Raw genomic sequence first — 16,819 nt, 5'->3', positions numbered from 1 at the left:
CACAGAGCTGAGCAGGGCTAGACCTGGCCCTCCAGGCCGTGACTGACATGGGCTCCCTGGCTATCTGCAAGCTGTTCTGCGCCCATGGGAGGCACAGACGGCCCCAGCTCTTCCCAGACCACGCTGTCAGCTCCTGCGTCATCAGCCTCCTTCCTCAGCGCTCAGAGCAGCTGGGAGGCAGCAGAGGGGCAGAGGTAGAGCCATACCATGCACCCCAGGGACCCAACACACCCCCAGTGGGCAGCGGACCTCCAGCCCCTCTGCAGCAAGCTGGTTCCAAGTGATACCCTGTGGACACGCAACTCCTCCCCTGAGACGGGGCTTGGTCTGCCTGTGCTGAACCGGGATGGGGCTGGGTCACGATAGGGCAGGCCTCAGGTCAGGGAGCTGGCCCATCGTGCTGAGACCGGCAGGCAGCACCTGCGCGCCTCCTGGGCGCTCCCAAGGGCCACCCTTGTTTAGGAAGTGGGGCGGCAGGCCTCTGGGGGGGCAGGAGCCCAGTGCGGCCCGCTCAGGGGGAGCCTCTGCTCTCCCCATGCACAGGAGCACAGCGCCGCTGCCGTGTGTCATGGCACACCTCTGGCTGAAGGTGGGAGACAGAGCTGCCTGTGGAGCCTGCGCCAGCACCCTCTATAGGGCGCAGGGCTCACTCACAGCACTGTGTGCAAGAAGGGAAGGGGTGTGGGAGCCAGGGAAAAGGGGGCAGGAGATGCCCTAAGCCTCAGCTGCAGCCCAGCCCAGCAAGGAGCTACAGAGGGGGAGGCCCACGCCCGAAGGAGCAGGGCCGCATCTGATCACCGCACACCGGTGGACACGCAACTCCTCCCGAGATGGGGCTGCTCTCCAGGCTGCAGGCCAGTGCCTCCTGGTATGCTGAGAGAGAGAGAGAGAGAGAGAGAGAGAGAGAGAGAGAGAGAGAGAGCGCCCACGCGCGCGAGCGAGCACTGGGTAGTGGTGGCGCACGCTTGTAATCCCAGCACTCAGGAGGCTGAGACAGGAGGATCTCAGGTTCAAAGCCAGCCTCAGCTACTTAGTGAGGTCCTCCACAACTCAGTGAGATCCTGTTTCAAAATAAAGAATAAAAAATAGGGCTGGGGGTGTAGCTCAGAGGTAGAATGCCCCTGGGTTCCATCCCTAGTACTAAAAAAAAAAGATAATAAATAAATAAATAAATAAATAAATAAATATCAAACATAACAGCCAGGAAGAGGCCCGGAGACACAGGGGATTTGGCCTGGGATGGAAGGACACCCGTGGTCACTGGGTGTCACTGGGACATCTGAATGTCTTCTGGGCAGAGTTGGGCCCAAACAGCAAAAAGAATTCCAGCTGTCAGAGTGCTGGGTGACCGGGCCATGTGGACCAGAACCTCTCCCTCAGACAAATCGGCCCCAGGTCCCCACGTGCACCTGTCCCACACCTCTGGAGCACAGCTGGTGGGCAGGGTGTGCAGAGGGGCCAGGACGTTGAGGGGTCAGCAGTACCCTGTGCCCCGCAGAGCAGGCCCTGGGCCGCGTGCCCAGGTGAGCACTCGGGGCATGAGCACACTGGGAACCATGGCGAGCCGTCACAGAGCTCCCACAGGCAGCTCCTGTGTCCTGCACTGGGGTGGCACTCCCCGCAGGGAGATTGGCTGGGTCTCCCCACGTCCTCAGCCCCAGGGGCCGGCCTGCAGGAAGCAGGACTGCCCTGCCTTCCACAGTGCACTGGCTGAGGCCCTGCTGTGGCCAAGCCCGTGGAGAGCAAGGAGGCCCGCGGAGGCGGCGGCTTCCTGGAGCAGCTGTGCCGGTCTGTGGGCACGGCCTCAGCGCTGAGGAGTGGCCCAGGGCCGCTGTGGACCTCAGCGGCTTCCTGCGAGGGCCAGCGCTGCCTGAAGCTGCCATGGTGGCGGGACTTTGGCCTGCGCCCTCCCGGGTCTTCGGCTGCCTTTGCTGATGGGAAGGAAGAACACCAGCTCGGCTCAGGCAATTAACTGTCTGTTACACAGAGAATGTTTGCTTGGTGTGGGGAGGAGTGATCCTCGGTGCCAGCTCCGGCCCCTGACCACGCCTCCTGCCCAGGCCAGGAAGAGGGGCGCTTTCCAGAAGAGGCGAGAGTTGGCCAAGCAGTTGGTCCTTGGTGACTGGAGGCTGTACTTCCTGGAGACATCCAGGACACACCTGGCCCGGACGTCGCAGGCCCGGGGTCCCAGGCCTGCTCGGTGATGAGGGTGGGGCAGGCTGTTGTCTAGCTGCTAGAGCTGGCCAGCCGAGGGGCCGGAGTGCCTCAGGGAGGGGCTGGCCAGACCCTGGTATGGAGGTGCCCACTGGGGGGCTCCTGGGCTCTCGGATGGATCCCGTTCCAGTTCTTCCCAGGTTACTACCCACTTTTTTATTTGCTTTTGAATTATTCTGTAACTTATAAGGGCAATTTATGCATACAGAATACTTTAGGAAAATAAATTTGCAAATTAAGGCAGAAGAAAATTATTCAAGGTACGACCTGCTTAGGCCCATGTCTCCCTCTGCTCCCCGCGCCATGCTGCAGTGGTCAGGTCAGTGTTCTGTTGGCCTATGGTCCAGCCTCCCGCACTCCGTGCATGTGGCTCTCAGCTGCCCGGCTGCAGGGGAGGGAACACTGCCCAGGCTCCCAGAGCCACTGCTAGCCGCCCAAGGAGCGTCCCCCACCGAGCCCCCAGCAGCCACGCCTGGGCACCCGCCACGCCCTGACCTCAGCCTGCGCTAGGGCCTGCACTGGGGCTCTAGCAGCACCCCGGGGGAAGGCAGCAAGCCCCCTGGCCCGAGAGCAGTAGCTGGGAGCCCCAATCCCCCTGCTTCTCCAGCGACGCTCCTCAGAGGTCCCTGGAGATACCACCCAGGACCCCAGGCCCTGGACTGACTTTCACCCTCTGTACCAGGTCTATGGCCAAGGCCTCTGCCAGCCTTGTGTGCCGGGCAAGCTGCCAGGCCGCAGGGGACCCTCGGAGCCGCTGGGTGGAGCCGAGGTGCCTCCACAGCCACTGATCTTTAAGCTGCTAACAAGACACCACTATTGATAAGTCAGGGTCCCTTCCAGACTCTGCCCCACCAGCTGTATCTTGCGAAAGGAGGGCAGCCTCACAAGTAAGCCCCCCCCCCCCCGAGGCCCAGCCTCCGGATGGGCCGCGAGTCCCAGGACTGCTCAGCCCCCCATCCCCGGGAGAACCGTACAATTAAAACCTGATTCCACATGTCCTGGACCTCTCTCGTGTTTTTACATCGTATATTGACTTGCATTTTACTTTACAACTCTGTCTTGTGCTTCAAGAAACAGAAGGGTTCTTGCTGCACACGCCTGTAATCGCAGATAGCTGGGAGGCCAAGGCAGGAGGATCACAGATGAGAGGTCGGTGTGTGGCAGCTTAGCCACTTTCTTAGTTAGGACCCTGTGTCAAAATAAAAACGTAACCTCAAAATAAAAAAGTAAAAGGGCAGCTAAGTGGTAGTGAATTTATCCCACAATCCCCAAACACACACACACACACACACACACACACACACACACACACACACACACGAGTGGAAGGATTATTGGCAAAAAGAAATGACTGTAGGCACAGCTCCCGCTCTTTCAAGTAGCAAAACGCCTCCCTCTCCTTACTGCTGTCTCCTGATCCCTCCCTGAAAACACACGGCTTTCCCACTCCACAGCAAAGCAGCCGGGCTTCCTGACCAGTGCGAAGTGCAGCCCCCACGGCAGCAGGGACCAGCAGCTCCGGCGCCGGGCCTGCCCCTCCAGCCTGGTGAGCTGGCGCTGAGGCAGGAAGATGGCCAGTTTGGAGCCAGCCTGGGCAGCCTCGTGAGACCCGTCTTCAGGGGAAAGAGCTGTGACAAGAGTGACACAAAGCCCACATGGGACCAGGGCGCCCGAGGCCGGGCTCTCTGGGGCCCCGAGGGCAGCTGGGGTGAGGACACGGGGGTCAGCCCTCGCTCAGGTCTCCAGGCCCCACCCCACCCTCGGCACCCCACCTTCCCGGGCACGCACCCCCTCACCATGAACAGGTGGAGGAATGAATGAACTAGTGCAGCGGCAGCGGGTGGCAGCACCTCTCCCGGGCACTGCCGGCTGCTCCCCAAACTTCTCTCGGCCCCTCCAGCCAACCTCCCGGACGCCCACCCCACCCCTCGCTCTGGGTGAAGACCCTGGCACACCCTCCCGGCCGCAGTCTCAGGCCTCCAGCCCCACAGCCTGGGACCCACCGGCACCAGCGCAGACTCCCTGCCGCCTGGGTGCCTCTGGGAGCGGTCTCTGGGCCCCTCTGCTGGCCAAACCTGGAGGTGTCCCCTTGGCTCCGCATGCAGCAAGACAGCACCACCCCAGGCCATGAGCCGCTGGCCACCTGGGAGCGCCTGCCCTGTCCAACAGAAGGCCCTGCACCAGGGCCAGAAACCTCAGCCAGCCGCTGTGTGGTCACACTAGACCACGCATGGCATGGTGCCACAGCCCGGGGATGCCTGCTATGCCATCCCAGTATCACAGGGCCCTGGCCTCAGGGCCACACTCCCACCACCGGGCACTGTCCCATGGGCTGCCTGTCTGTCCTTTGACCGAGGGCTGTCTCCTGGGGGTTCCCAGGAGCCAAGCACTTGAGAGGGTTGGCCTGACCCTGTGGGACCCCGGAGCGGCTCTGCCCTTTCTCTGGGGCCTGTGAGCTGCGGAGGGAGGGCGAGGGTGTCTCTGGGGCCATGTCCTCAGGAGAGCTGCCCTCAGGTGGAGCCAGGCCCGGGCCTGTGGAGCTTGTGCTCCAACAGGGTGGACTGGGGTCCACAAGGCCAGGCAGAGCCCAGGATAGCCAGGGAAGGTGGCTCTCAAATCCGCCCACCCGCCTACTGCAAGCTTCCATAAGTGACCTCACTGAAAGGGGACAGATCTCCAGTTCAACTGGCCTCAGTTGAGAGCCGGGTGCTGGGTGCTGGGGCTGACTACCCAGCGCCACCCAGAAAGAGCTGCCCCAGCACTCGGACCCCCAGAGGCAGCAGGAGGTCCCAGGACGAGGCAGGTATGGTGGACGTCCTGCACCCAAGGTTGTACCTCTTCTAGACTTGGCAGCACTAACTTATAAGCTGTTCCCACTGTCTTTGCCCAGACCAGTGATTTTTAGTTTATTGAGATCATTCACATACTATGGAACTTCCCCTCTGCAAGCACACGTGGGCAGCCTCAGCATTCTCTCCTGCAGACACCTTCCCACCTCGCAGGAGATCCACCTGGACGCTTCAGCAGTCACCCCAAGCCCCACACCTGACGCTGCACAGAGCAGATATGCAGGCAAGGCTCTGATGGGGCCCCCACTGGGGAGGGAGACGCGGTTCTGACAAGAGGACATCGGGCTGCTAGGCTCAGTGGCAAGCGCCCATAGCCCTGGTGACTCGGGGCGGGGCAGGAGGATCACAAGTTCCAGGCCAATCCAGGCACTTTAGCAAGACCCTTTTGAAAAATAAAATAAAATAAAAAAGGGCGGGGAGTATAGTTCAGTGTGGTAGAGCCCCCTGGGCTCAATCCCCAGGGGAGGCAGGAGCTGGCTTTATTGGTGACTGCAGGGGTGGGTGTGTTAATCAGCTTTGGGTGCCCCTGACTCCAGTTTTTGCCTGGGGCTTAAGATAAGTTCTGTAGCAGGCTGCTCCAGAGAACACACATAGGGCACCTGACTGCAGGATGCAAAGTTGCCCCTGACTGAGGCGGCGCAGGCCAAGCCCCCATTCGCAGTCAGGGCAGGAAGTGCATCTGCCCCTTGGCCCACAGTGGGCCTGGTCTCAGGAGGAAGGCGCCATGCACAGGGAGCGTGGAGCTGGAGGGGAGCAGGTGCCCCGTAGGTGGGGGCAGGGGGTGCAGGGCCCTGGGGAGCAAGCCACAGCCTTTCCTGAGCACCCAGGGCCAGCTAATACCTCCCACGCCCTCTCGTTGGCTCTCCAAGTGCTCTGTGGCGGGGGCTGAGTGGCCCCATTCAACAGCGAGGAAGCAGGCCCAGAGAGGTTATGGGTCTTCTGGGGTCACGAGAGGAGGGAATCAGCCATAAATCTGAGCAGAGTGGCCCCAAGTCATAGGCTCAACTGGGGAGGGAGGGTGGGGGCCAGCAGGGATGGCGAGCTGCTCCTCTGAGTTACAGCTGGGCTTGGCTCCCTGAACTGGGTGCTGGGATGGTAATTTTACAGGTTAACTTTGCAAGGCCATCGTTCCACACATTTGGTCAATCGCGTTACAGTGAAGGTATTTTCTGGATGAAATTAACATTTAATTTTAATTTTATTTTTGCAGAACAAGGACGGAACGCAAGGGCATTCTACGTCCAAGCCACACCCTCAGCCCAATTTCTTATTCTTTATTTATTTATTTATTTATTTATTTATTTATTTATTTTTTGGTGGTACTGGGGTTCCTGGAAGCCCTTCTACCTCTGGGCTACACTCCCAGACCTATTTTTTTTATATTTTTATTTGGAAACAGGGTTTCTTAAGCCAGCGCGGCTGACTTCGAACATGCGCGATCCTCCTGTCTCTGCCTCCCAAGCGCGGGGATTACAGGCGTGCGCCACCACGCCCGGCTTATTCTTTATTTTTTAAAACAGGGCCTTCACTAAGGAACGGAGGCTGGCCGCGAACCTGCGATCCTAAATAGATGTGAGGTAAAGAAGATGATCCTTCATATGGCGGGTGGGCCTCATCCGATGAGCTGAAGGACTCGAAAGACCCAGGCCCCAAGAAAGACGGGCTTCTCCCTACAGATGCTCCCGACTGCTTCAGCACCCCCGCCGCGGGTCCCCCACTGTCCGCCTGGGGTGTAGAAAAGGCGGACTCACAGCCAAGTGTCACAGCCAAGTGACACACACACACACACACACACACACACACACACACGTACGCGCCGTCAGCAGGGTGTAGAAATGGCGGACTCACAGCCAAGTGTCACAGCCAAGTGTCACACACACACACACACACACACGTACGCGCCGTCAGCAGGGTGTAGAAATGGCGGACTCACAGCCAAGTGTCACACACACACACACACACACACACACACACACACACACACACACACACACACGTACGCGCCGTCCAAGCCCAGCCCGGAACCACAGCCCGACGGCCGCGGCGCACCGGGACGGCTTTCCCCGAACCCAGGGATGTTTGCCTCCGGGCGGAAGCCCCGGAGTTCAGCGCTCCGGCGGAAGTTTGATGAGGGCGGGGCCCAATAGGGGCGGGCAAGGCCTGACTGGCCGAGGGACGGGGCGGAGGCGGGGCCACAGGGGGTGTGGCGGCCTCGGGAAGGGGCGTGGCCTTCATGAGAGGTGCGGTCCGGGGCGGGGCGTTGTCGCACTGGGCGAGGCCACTGACGGGGCGTGCTCGGGCCCCGCCCCCTGGGAGCCTTTGGGCCCCAGCAGGTGCACCCGGCGCCCGTGGCCCGGCCTTCCTGTGGGTCTCGGAGGATCCTCGCGGGCCCAGGTCGCTGCCGGCCCTGAGCTGCGGGGGCCCTCGGGTCCCCCGTCAATGCGAAGCCTGCCCCCGCCGGCCGCGTCCCGCGCTGTCCTCGCCGCCATGCGCTCACTCGGGGACCAGGTGCGCGACTGGCACCTGGGGGTGCAGGCCGTGGCGCGTGGGGACTGGGACTGCGCGCTACGCCTCTTCTCGGGCGTCCAGGAGCTGCCAGCCAGGATGTGCTTCAATGTGGGCTGCGTGCACCTGCTGGCCGGGGACTCCGAGGCCGCGCTGCGGGTGAGCGCCCAGGAAGGGGGAGGCCCCCGGAGGTCTAAGAGGGGTGCGGAGGACGAAGACCGTTGCGCCCGAAGTCCTCCCTCCCCCTGGACACCTGGGAAAGGGACGCCGTTCAGCCCATGGTCACCTGGAGGGGTTCCCCACCCTTCCTTGAGGCCCACCTGGGGTTGTCTCTCCCACTGCCCCTCAGGGGTGCCTGAGCCAGGAGGAAGCTGTGTGTTTGAGGGACCCCACCCTGAGCCAGTCAGGACAGGTCGCACCTGGGCCAGCCCGCTGCCACTCAGGCCCAGGCCCAGGTGGGGCCTACCTGAAACAAGGCTGCAGGATGGGGTAGGGCCTGCCCCACCCCGCGCGCTGGCAGCCCAGCAGAGCCTTTGGCCATGGGGGACAGGGCCTGTCTCTCCTGATTCTCACCTGCGTCCAGCAGCAGAGAGCTCAGGGGCACGCAAGCCCCCCGGAGGGGCAGGCGGCCTGTTCAGTGCTCACCCGCGTGGTGCCTGTTCTTGGATATGTGATAGAGGCCTGCAGCAACGCCACCGTTCAGACAACAGGTTTCCCAGTTGTTGGGATGAGTGGTACGTCTGTCTGGAACATGCAGAGGGGCCTCGGAGAACGGGACGCTGTGAGCATGCCCACATCAGTGCCTGTGAATGTGCACAGGAAACGGGGCCAAGTGAGAGGGCCGTGTATAATTGCTTATACCCGCGTCTCCACCTGCACCTGCAGTCTTCCCAAGAGCCATTTCCACTTTCAACTGTTACCTGAGAGAGGGCGTGTAACTAACCGTCCAAAGGGGGTGGCTCTGGGGTGAGTCATGCTCAGCTAGCGAGCTAAGCTAGTCTGGGCTGCGTCCACTCACACACTGAGGCTCTCGGGAGGGGACAGTGTTGCAGGAAACCCCCTGAAGAGAGGAAGGGGGCCGTAGAAAGCCAATAAAATTAGTATGTGCAGAACAGCACAGGCATGTTAGAGGTGTGGGAACTAGAAGCGTCTGAACGTCTGCAGCTGGGGAAACGGGAGCAGGGATGGCTGCCTGCTGGCAGGAAGCTGGCGTAATGTTTGATTTGGCTTCTGGGTGTGGTGGGACAGCGGACTTAAACAGCCCTGCAACCCCGCCTCCAGTCCGTTGCACCTCCGAGCCTTGGGTCAAACCCAGTGCAGCTGCAGGCTTCCACTTGGCCAGAGTTGGAGGAGTGAGACCCAGACTCCCACCTACCCGCATTTAACTGATGGCTGCTCACCCCCTGGGAACATAGGTGTTGCTTCTGAGTCTGGTTTAGGGAAGGCTGTGCTTTTCACACAGATGAGCCTGTCATGTGGAGGCTTTTGTGTTGTTCTGATTCTGATATCTAGTGTGCCATTTTGTGTGAACTGTCATAAGAGGATTTTAATAGAAGTCTTTCCTAGCTCCGTCCTCCAGAGGAAGCCGTCACTGCCGCATGACACCCGGGAGCATTTCCTTCTAGCACCTCTCCTGTCTGGCTTTCAGCACCACCGGGGTGGACGCCTGTGTGGAGCCCCAGCAGGCACAGGACAGGCTCGCAGAAGGTTCAGGCAGGCTGGTGGATGCCGGCTGTCTCTGCACACAGAGACTGGGTTACGGGCCGTGGCATTCCATGGGTATTTTTGTTCCCAGGCATTTGACCAAGCAGTGACCAAGGACCCGTGCATGGCCGTGGGCTTCCTCCAGCGAGGGGTGGCCAATTTCCAGCTGGAGAGGTGAGCGTGGGTGCATAGCCCACTCCTGCCCCGCCCTCCTGCCCTTCTCTGCTGGAGGCTGAGCGAGGGCCCTGTGCTATGAAGATGCTGGGCCATGCCAGGTACTCAGCAGGCTCCGCGTGGCCCTTGTCTGCAGAGGCTCACGGAGCGCTTTCTTGGGCCCCTGGTCCTATCACCACATCTGCAGAACCGAGGAGCCTGTGATGATGCCCGTTTTGCAGATGTGGAAAACAGGGGCTTGTTCTGGGGCACAGGTAGTCACCTGACTCCCTGCACATGTTCTTCCTAGAGGAGGAACTGGGGAGGCTGACTGACAGTGTGGCGGGCTCTGGTCAGCCCAGCAAGAGTTGGGGTTCAGCATTTGGAGAGGGAGCCCCTGGGTTGTGGGGGGGACGTACCTGGGGCACTGTGCGTGGTGTGAAGAGGGTGTGGGTACAGGCCAGGAACAGGTGCCTGGCAAGCTGAGCAGAGCCGAGCAATAAATCCAACCCGGCCTCTCCGCGTCCATGGAACACAGCTGCATGTTGACCCCTTGGCCATTCATCTGGCCTTGAGTGCCCGCCAGGTGCCAGTCTTCCTGGGGAGACGCCTGGGCAGGGCTGGGTGCCCCTGAGCCACCCGCAGGCTTGGCCCTGTGGCTGCTGAGGGCCTGCTGCCCACAGGTTCCGGGAGGCCCTGTCGGACTTCCAGCTGGCTTTGACACAGCTCAGGGGCAACACCACCATTGACTACACGCAGCTAGGCCTGCGCTTCAGACTGCGTGCCTGGGAGGTGAGCGGGCACCGGGCTCATGGGGTGCCAGTTGCCAGGAGGGCCCGGTGGGGGATCAAGTGAGGGTCAGACGAGGCAGGTGGGGGCCCTGGCTGTAGCCTGTCCAGGTGGGACCAGGTGGGGGCCAGATGAGACAGGTGGGGCCCAGGTGGGGGTCAGATGAAGCAGGTGGGGGTCAAATGAGCCAGGTGGGGCCCTGGCTGTAGCCTGTCCCTTCACTCCCAGGTGCTATACAATGTGGCCTCCACGCAGTGCCAGCTTGGGCTCTGGACTGAGGCTGCTGACACCCTGGCAGAGGCCATTTTCAAGTGGCCAGAGGGGGCCCAGGATGGCCTGGGTGCTGCTTTGGCCCGAGTGCAGGTGAGGAGGGCTGCTGTGGAGGGCAGGTGGCGACACTGACTTGGGCCAGGCTGGCTGTGACCTGCAGTTGGGGCTGGTGCCTTTGGCGAGGCCCTTTGAGGCCCATGGTATGACACGAAGAAGCTTCTGGAGGGAGGTGGCTGAGTGCCCCGAGGTGGTGCCAGGTGGGGGCTTCCTGGGGCCACCGGGGAGTGGCCCCTCCTGCTCCCCAAGGCTCAGGGCTCCTGAAGCTGCAGCCAGATGGCTACTGAGGTCTACAATGGCTGTACCCCAGAAACAGGCGTCCCTACAACCGCGGCAGGTCCCCAGGGGCGAGGTCTTCCGGCCCCATCGGCATTACCTGGAGCACCTGGAGCCGCTGGATCTCCTGAGCCCGGCCAAGGTAGAGTACGCGGGCCTGCCCCAAGGTAGAGGCCCGATCCCAGCACACCCAAAGGGCAGCCATGCTGAGCTCAGGTGTGGCCAAGGTAGAGTACGCGGGCCTGCCCCAAGGTAGAGGCCCGATCCCAGCACACCCAAAGGGCAGCCATGCTGAGCTCAGGTGTGGCCAAGGTAGAGTACGCGGGCCTGCCCCAAGGTAGAGGCCCGATCCCAGCACACCCAAAGGGCAGCCATGCTGAGCTCAGGTGTGGCCAAGGTAGAGTACGCGGGCCTGCCCCAAGGTAGAGGCCCGATCCCAGCACACCCAAAGGGCAGCCATGCTGAGCTCAGGTGTGGCCAAGGTAGAGTACGCGGGCCTGCTCCAAGGTAGAGGCCCGATCCCAGCACACCCAAAGGGCAGCCATGCTGAGCTCAGGTGTGGCCAAGGTAGAGTACGCGGGCCTGCCCCAAGGTAGAGGCCCGATCCCAGCACACCCAAAGGGCAGCCATGCTGAGCTCAGGTGTGGCCAAGGTAGAGTACGCGGGCCTGCCCCAAGGTAGAGGCCCGATCCCAGCACACCCAAAGGGCAGCCACGCTGAGCTCAGGTGTGGCCAAGGTAGAGTACGCGGGCCTGCCCCAAGGTAGAGGCCCGATCCCAGCACACCCAAAGGGCAGCCATGCTGAGCTCAGGTGTGGCCAAGGTAGAGTATGCGGGCCTGCCCCAAGGTAGAGGCCTGATCCCAGCACACCCAAAGGGCAGCCATGCTGAGCTCAGGTGTGGCCAAGGTAGAGTACGCGGGCCTGCCCCAAGGTAGAGGCCCGATCCCAGCACACCCAAAGGGCAGCCACGCTGAGCTCAGGTGTGGCCAAGGTAGAGTACGCGGGCCTGCCCCAAGGTAGAGGCCCGATCCCAGCACACCCAAAGGGCAGCCACGCTGAGCTCAGGTGTGGCCAAGGTAGAGTACGCGGGCCTGCCCCAAGGTAGAGGCCCGATCCCAGCACACCCAAAGGGCAGCCATGCTGAGCTCAGGTGTGGCCAAGGTAGAGTACGCGGGCCTGCCCCAAGGTAGAGGCCTGATCCCAGCACACCCAAAGGGCAGCCATGCTGAGCTCAGGTGTGGCCAAGGTAGAGTACGCGGGCCTGCCCCAAGGTAGAGGCCCGATCCCAGCACACCCAAAGGGCAGCCATGCTGAGCTCAGGTGTGGCCAAGGTAGAGTACGCGGGCCTGCCCCAAGGTAGAGGCCTGATCCCAGCACACCCAAAGGGCAGCCACGCTGAGCTCAGGTGTGGCTGGCTCCTTCACGAGCATCCAGCTGTGTCCATGGGACATGGGGGCCCGGTCAAGGTCAGTGGAAGATGGGGAGGTATAAGGTGGACACGAGGTGTCCTCAAGCAGCTCCCAGGGTCAGTAAGGGCATTCCCAGGTGGAGCTGTGAACCTCGAGGCAGAAGCCAGCAGCAAAGGACCCTGTGATGAGCCGCCTGTTTGGCGTCTGCTGTGAACACACTTTTCCGCCCCTTCACCTCCCAGTCGCACTCATGTCTCTGTCTCCGTGTGCCTTTCTACATCATTGCTGTAGACACCAGGGCAGGGCAGGGTGGGGCGGTGACATCCTGCCCCCTGCCTGGGTCAGGGCCAAGCATTGGCTCCAAACTCACAGGAGACTGTGAGCAGCTTACCCCGTGGCCATGAAGCCACCTTGCTTGTGCTCTCTGGCTGGCAACATACCTGTGGCTACTAGCAGCACTCCCAGCCGTGCGCTGACACACTGTGGCCATGTGTGATTCAGGCAGTCTCCTCATCACAGTGGCAAGCTGTTACAAGAAATATAAGTGTCTTAAAAGTTGTAATATATATATTAGGTCTGGGAGTGTAGCCCAGAGTTAGAAGGGTTCCATCCTCAGTACCACCAAAAAAAAAAAAAAATAAAAAAATGTTGTACTAAAAAGTTACTATTACTAGCACAGGTGTTTTTCTTTGTATTTCCCCATCAAGGCAGTCCAGCCTTAGGTTCGGTGTGTACAGATGTACAGATCAGGGACGTGGAGGTGCTGGAGTGCAAACCCTGCGGCCCTGACCAGCTGTACCCTGTCCCTGCAGGTAGTGGCATCTGCCAGCCCCGAGGACCAGCAGTCAGACGTCCGGCCTCAGCAGGTGGGTGGGCGGCCGTCCAGTGGACCCAGGCTGCCCTCTCCTGGCTTTGCAGGGCTGCTGAGGGAGGGGGAGGCTAGGGGCTGCAGTTCTGAGCCTTCCTGGGCCCCCCGTGTCCCACCTCCCCCAACCTCCTCTGATGAAAAACGGCGGGTGTCTGTAAAAGCACGCAGTGTTGCTGTTTGATGTTTTGGGGGACCTGCCTATTTGCCCCTGCTCTTGGCCAGCATGAGGTTGTCCTTTGTGCCTGCAGGAACGGGGAGCTGAGAATGAAGCCGGCCTGGAGGCTGCAGCTCGGTAGGAAGGGGCCCATCCTCAGCCGCCCCCTCTCCTGCAGGGCAGAGGCCACGCACACATGCGCCCAGACCTCTGCCCTGTGTAGGCTGGCATGGCCACTCCTGTCTCCTTGTAGATTGGAACTGGCTAGGGCCCCCGGTTCCAGGGGGGGCATCTGGTTTCTCCTGTTCCTGTTCCCACCCCATAAAGCACCCCCTCAGGGAGGTGGGCATGTGGGGGCATCGAAACTTGCAGATCACTGTGGCTGCGGTCCTCAAGAGTGAGGGGACGAGGGTCTAGCTGAGCTGCCCAGGGAGGGGACACAGCCCTCCAGCCTGCCAGGCAGCCTCACCGTGACGTGAATAGCCATGGAGAGCATTTACTTTGTTTCACAAGTGGGAGACGCTCTGTCTCTCTAGGGACAGAACAAGCCCTGGACCCCTGGGCTGGGCCCAGACACACGTCCATCTCAGGACCCGCACACCTGAGAGCTGGGACATGAACAGAAGACTAGAGCAGGGCCGTGAGCCCCGAGCTGGGGAGGCCTAGGAGAAGGGACCTCCCTGAGCCCGAGCCCGAACCCTAGCCCTGCATCTCCGCAGAGCCAGCACCCACTACGGTCCTGTCCGAGCAGAGACAGAGGTCAGCTCTGGCCAAGTGGGGCAGGCTGACCGCCGCCTGCCAGTTACCTACCGCGAGCCAGTAAGTGGGCCTAGTGGGGCGGCCACTCACTGGCCAGACGTGGGTGGCTGACCAGCAGTCAGGCCTGCCTCTGGGGCCAGAGGGGGTGCCGGCTGTGCATACTGGCAGTGTGGGGGCTCAGCCCCTGGGGGGAGGGCATGGGGGAACAAGGTTGGTAAGTCCAACAAAGGTGTCACAAAGCTCCCCGAGGCCCTCATCCCCACACACCATCCTCAGACCCTCCCCTCTGGGTAGGGCCCAAGAACAAGAGACCCTTCCTGCCCAGGCCCGAGCCCTGGATCGCACAGAGCTGGTGTTCTGGGTGTGTGTGACGGGGAGAAGTGAGGCGGCCTGGAGGGGCCTCCCAGCGCTCCAGCCTCCCCAGGCGGGTTGCCTGGCATTGCTCCCTGGCTCCAGGGCCCCCGAGACCCTATTCCTGGGTGGGGTGGCGGAAGGCAGGCCTGTAGCCAGCTCCACAGCAGCTCCCGAGCCCAGGAAGGGAGGCAGCCTGCAGAGATGGTCTGCACTTAACGCCCAGCTCGTCCTGGCTCAGCAAGACCCTGCCTTCCCTCCCGCCTGCGGGCTCCCTCCCTCGACTCATTCCCAGGCCTCAGGAACAACGCCCCTTTACCGCTGCACGCAAAGTCCCTCCAACGCCCGGAACCGCATCTCTGTTCTCATGCTGGCCAGTCATGGCCTCTGCCCCAGCCTGGCCCTCAAGGTTCCCCAGCGGCAAAGGCTCCATGACCCCTGCCCAGCCTGGGGACAGAGGTTAAGGTGCTAAGTCTCCTGAGTCACCGGGCACCCGCCCAACTACAGCTGAGCTTCAGGTGGGCCTGGGAAGATAAGATAGCTCCCCATTGGCTCCAGGCAGCCTGTCTGCAGTCCTGAGGCCTGCAGGGACCCAGTCGGTCCTGGATTCACCCCCAGCATGGTTTTGGCTTGTGGCCTGGAACTGGCCACAGCCTCATGACTGGCCCTGCCAGGACAGACACAGAAAAGCCACTGCCTCAGGCCAGACCCCCTGACCTGTGGCTCCCCTTGCAGAGGTCCCAGGCAGCGCAAGTCGGCAGACAGATACCTCCACCCACAGGTAAGGCAGGCTCCCGGCAGGGGAGAAGATGCTCACTTGTGAGGACTCTGCCACAGGACGTCCCCTCTGGGGACAATGGCCACCGGAGTCCACTCTGTCCCACAGGGCTGCTAGTATCTGGAGGACCGGGCCTTGGCCCCTCTGAGGATGCCCCGGGTGCTAGAGTAAGAGACTGCGCCACCCCTCCCCCGGGAGGGCTGAAGCCCCAGTACCCTGACCTTCCCAGCCCTCAGCCTGGCCTCCAGTCTCTGCCCTCACCCGTGGGTCCGAAGCCCACCTGGCCAGGCCCTGTGCTTCAGAGGCGTCCCATCTCCAATCTGGCCCTAGGGAGCAGCTGCAAAGGACCCCGAGTCCTCCGCGACAGTCACTGTGCAGTGTGCCTTCACGGTGGCCCTGCAGGTCCCAAGAGGAGCAGGCCTGTCTCACCTGCGGGCACTGCTGGCTCAGGCCCTGCCCCACCAAGCCCAGCAGGGGCAGTTCAGGTCAGCCAGAAAAGGCAACTGTGCTGGGGGGGGGAGGGCGGTCCCCAGCTGGGGGGAGGACCCAGAGTGTCCCAAGCTAGGCACCTTTCACACCAAGGCAGGGGCCAAAACTCAGGGCTCCCCAGGTCCAGGGTCCTGGCAGCTGCTGGAAGAGTTGGCAGATGGAGGCTGCAGGGTCAGTGCCCACTGGAAAACTCCCCCTGCCCTCCCTGCAGCCCCCGTGGGCCCCGTGGCCCACCCCAAGGACTCTCTTTGCAGTTACCGAGCCCCCGGTGGCGCTGGGCTCTGGACCCCCATCCCTGGAGAGGAGTCACTGCAGAGCGTGTGGAGGGATGCAGCCTGGGGCCCCCAAGGGCTGCAGCTCCGGTGCCGGGTGAGGGCTTGGGGGACAGAGTGCGGGTAGCCTGGGGGGCTCCCCATGCCTAGCCCGCCTTCCTGCCACAGGGGGCTGGGGGCCGTCCAGTCCTCCGTCAGGTGGTTGCCCAGCACAACTACGCAGCCCAAGGGCCTGAGGACCTGGAACTCCATCGAGGGGACACGGTGGATGTCCTGGGTGAAGGTAGGCTGGCGCCGCCCCGTCCAGTGCTGCGGGAACGGGGGCTGGGCTTGTCCCGTGCTCTGAAGCCATGGTCACCCACATGCCCTGCAGTGGACGAGGCCTGGCTGGAGGGCCACCTGGATGGCCGCATCGGCATTTTCCCCAAGTGCTTCGTTGTTGCAGCTGATACCTGTGAGGACCCCTGGCCCTCCGAGGGGCCCCGGCGGAGAGATCAGCCCTGAGCACTGCAGCACGGAAGGCTTTAATAAAGACTATTCCCCCAGGGTGTGCGCCGTGATCTTGGCTAAGAGGGCAGGGTGGCCGGGGACGGGGCGGCCCACAGTGCCCAGACTCGGCCTGTCCTGCGCATGGTGGGGGTGCTGGGTCCCAGCTGGCCCAGCCACGGCCCCTCTCAGGGGGCCAGGCCCCTCCCCACTCTCACACAGCCTTGGAGACTTTCTGCAGAAAAACACCTCTGCCCGAGGAAAGTGGAGGGCCGGGGGGCCATCGATGGGGCCCACACACAGGCCAGCAATGCTGAGGGCAGAGGGGCCCCGGCGTCCAGGACGCCGCCCTCCCTGTGTGCCTGCTGCCCAGGCCCTTGGGGCTCGGGGCATGCGCTGGGCAGGCCCCGGGGCCGGCAGGTCAAGGACTTGCTT

At 62.2% G+C, this 16,819-nt stretch overlaps 1 protein-coding gene across 1 annotated transcript; it reads left to right on the top strand.

Annotated features, from left to right (window-relative positions):
* Positions 1–7,550: 7,550 nt before the first annotated feature.
* On the top strand, positions 7,551–16,402 carry NOXA1 (NADPH oxidase activator 1; the record flags this gene model as incomplete). The annotated part of the gene is made up of 14 exons (XM_080709453.1): positions 7,551–7,727; positions 9,364–9,446; positions 10,109–10,217; positions 10,443–10,577; positions 10,852–10,959; positions 13,040–13,249; positions 13,344–13,387; positions 13,969–14,068; positions 14,655–14,824; positions 15,095–15,140; positions 15,468–15,622; positions 15,881–15,995; positions 16,067–16,181; positions 16,272–16,402. The coding sequence occupies 14 exons, from the start codon at positions 7,551–7,553 to the stop codon at positions 16,400–16,402; spliced, it is 1,698 nt and encodes a 565-aa protein (XP_080565579.1).
* Between the last annotated feature and the right edge of the window lie 417 nt (positions 16,403–16,819).

This window comes from Muscardinus avellanarius (assembly GCF_963383645.1).
Source record: "Muscardinus avellanarius genome assembly, chromosome: 13".
NCBI classification, from domain to species: Eukaryota; Metazoa; Chordata; class Mammalia; order Rodentia; family Gliridae; genus Muscardinus; species Muscardinus avellanarius.
The sequence above is the reverse complement of the archived record's forward strand: the minus strand, read 5'-3'. Positions and strand labels throughout refer to the sequence as shown.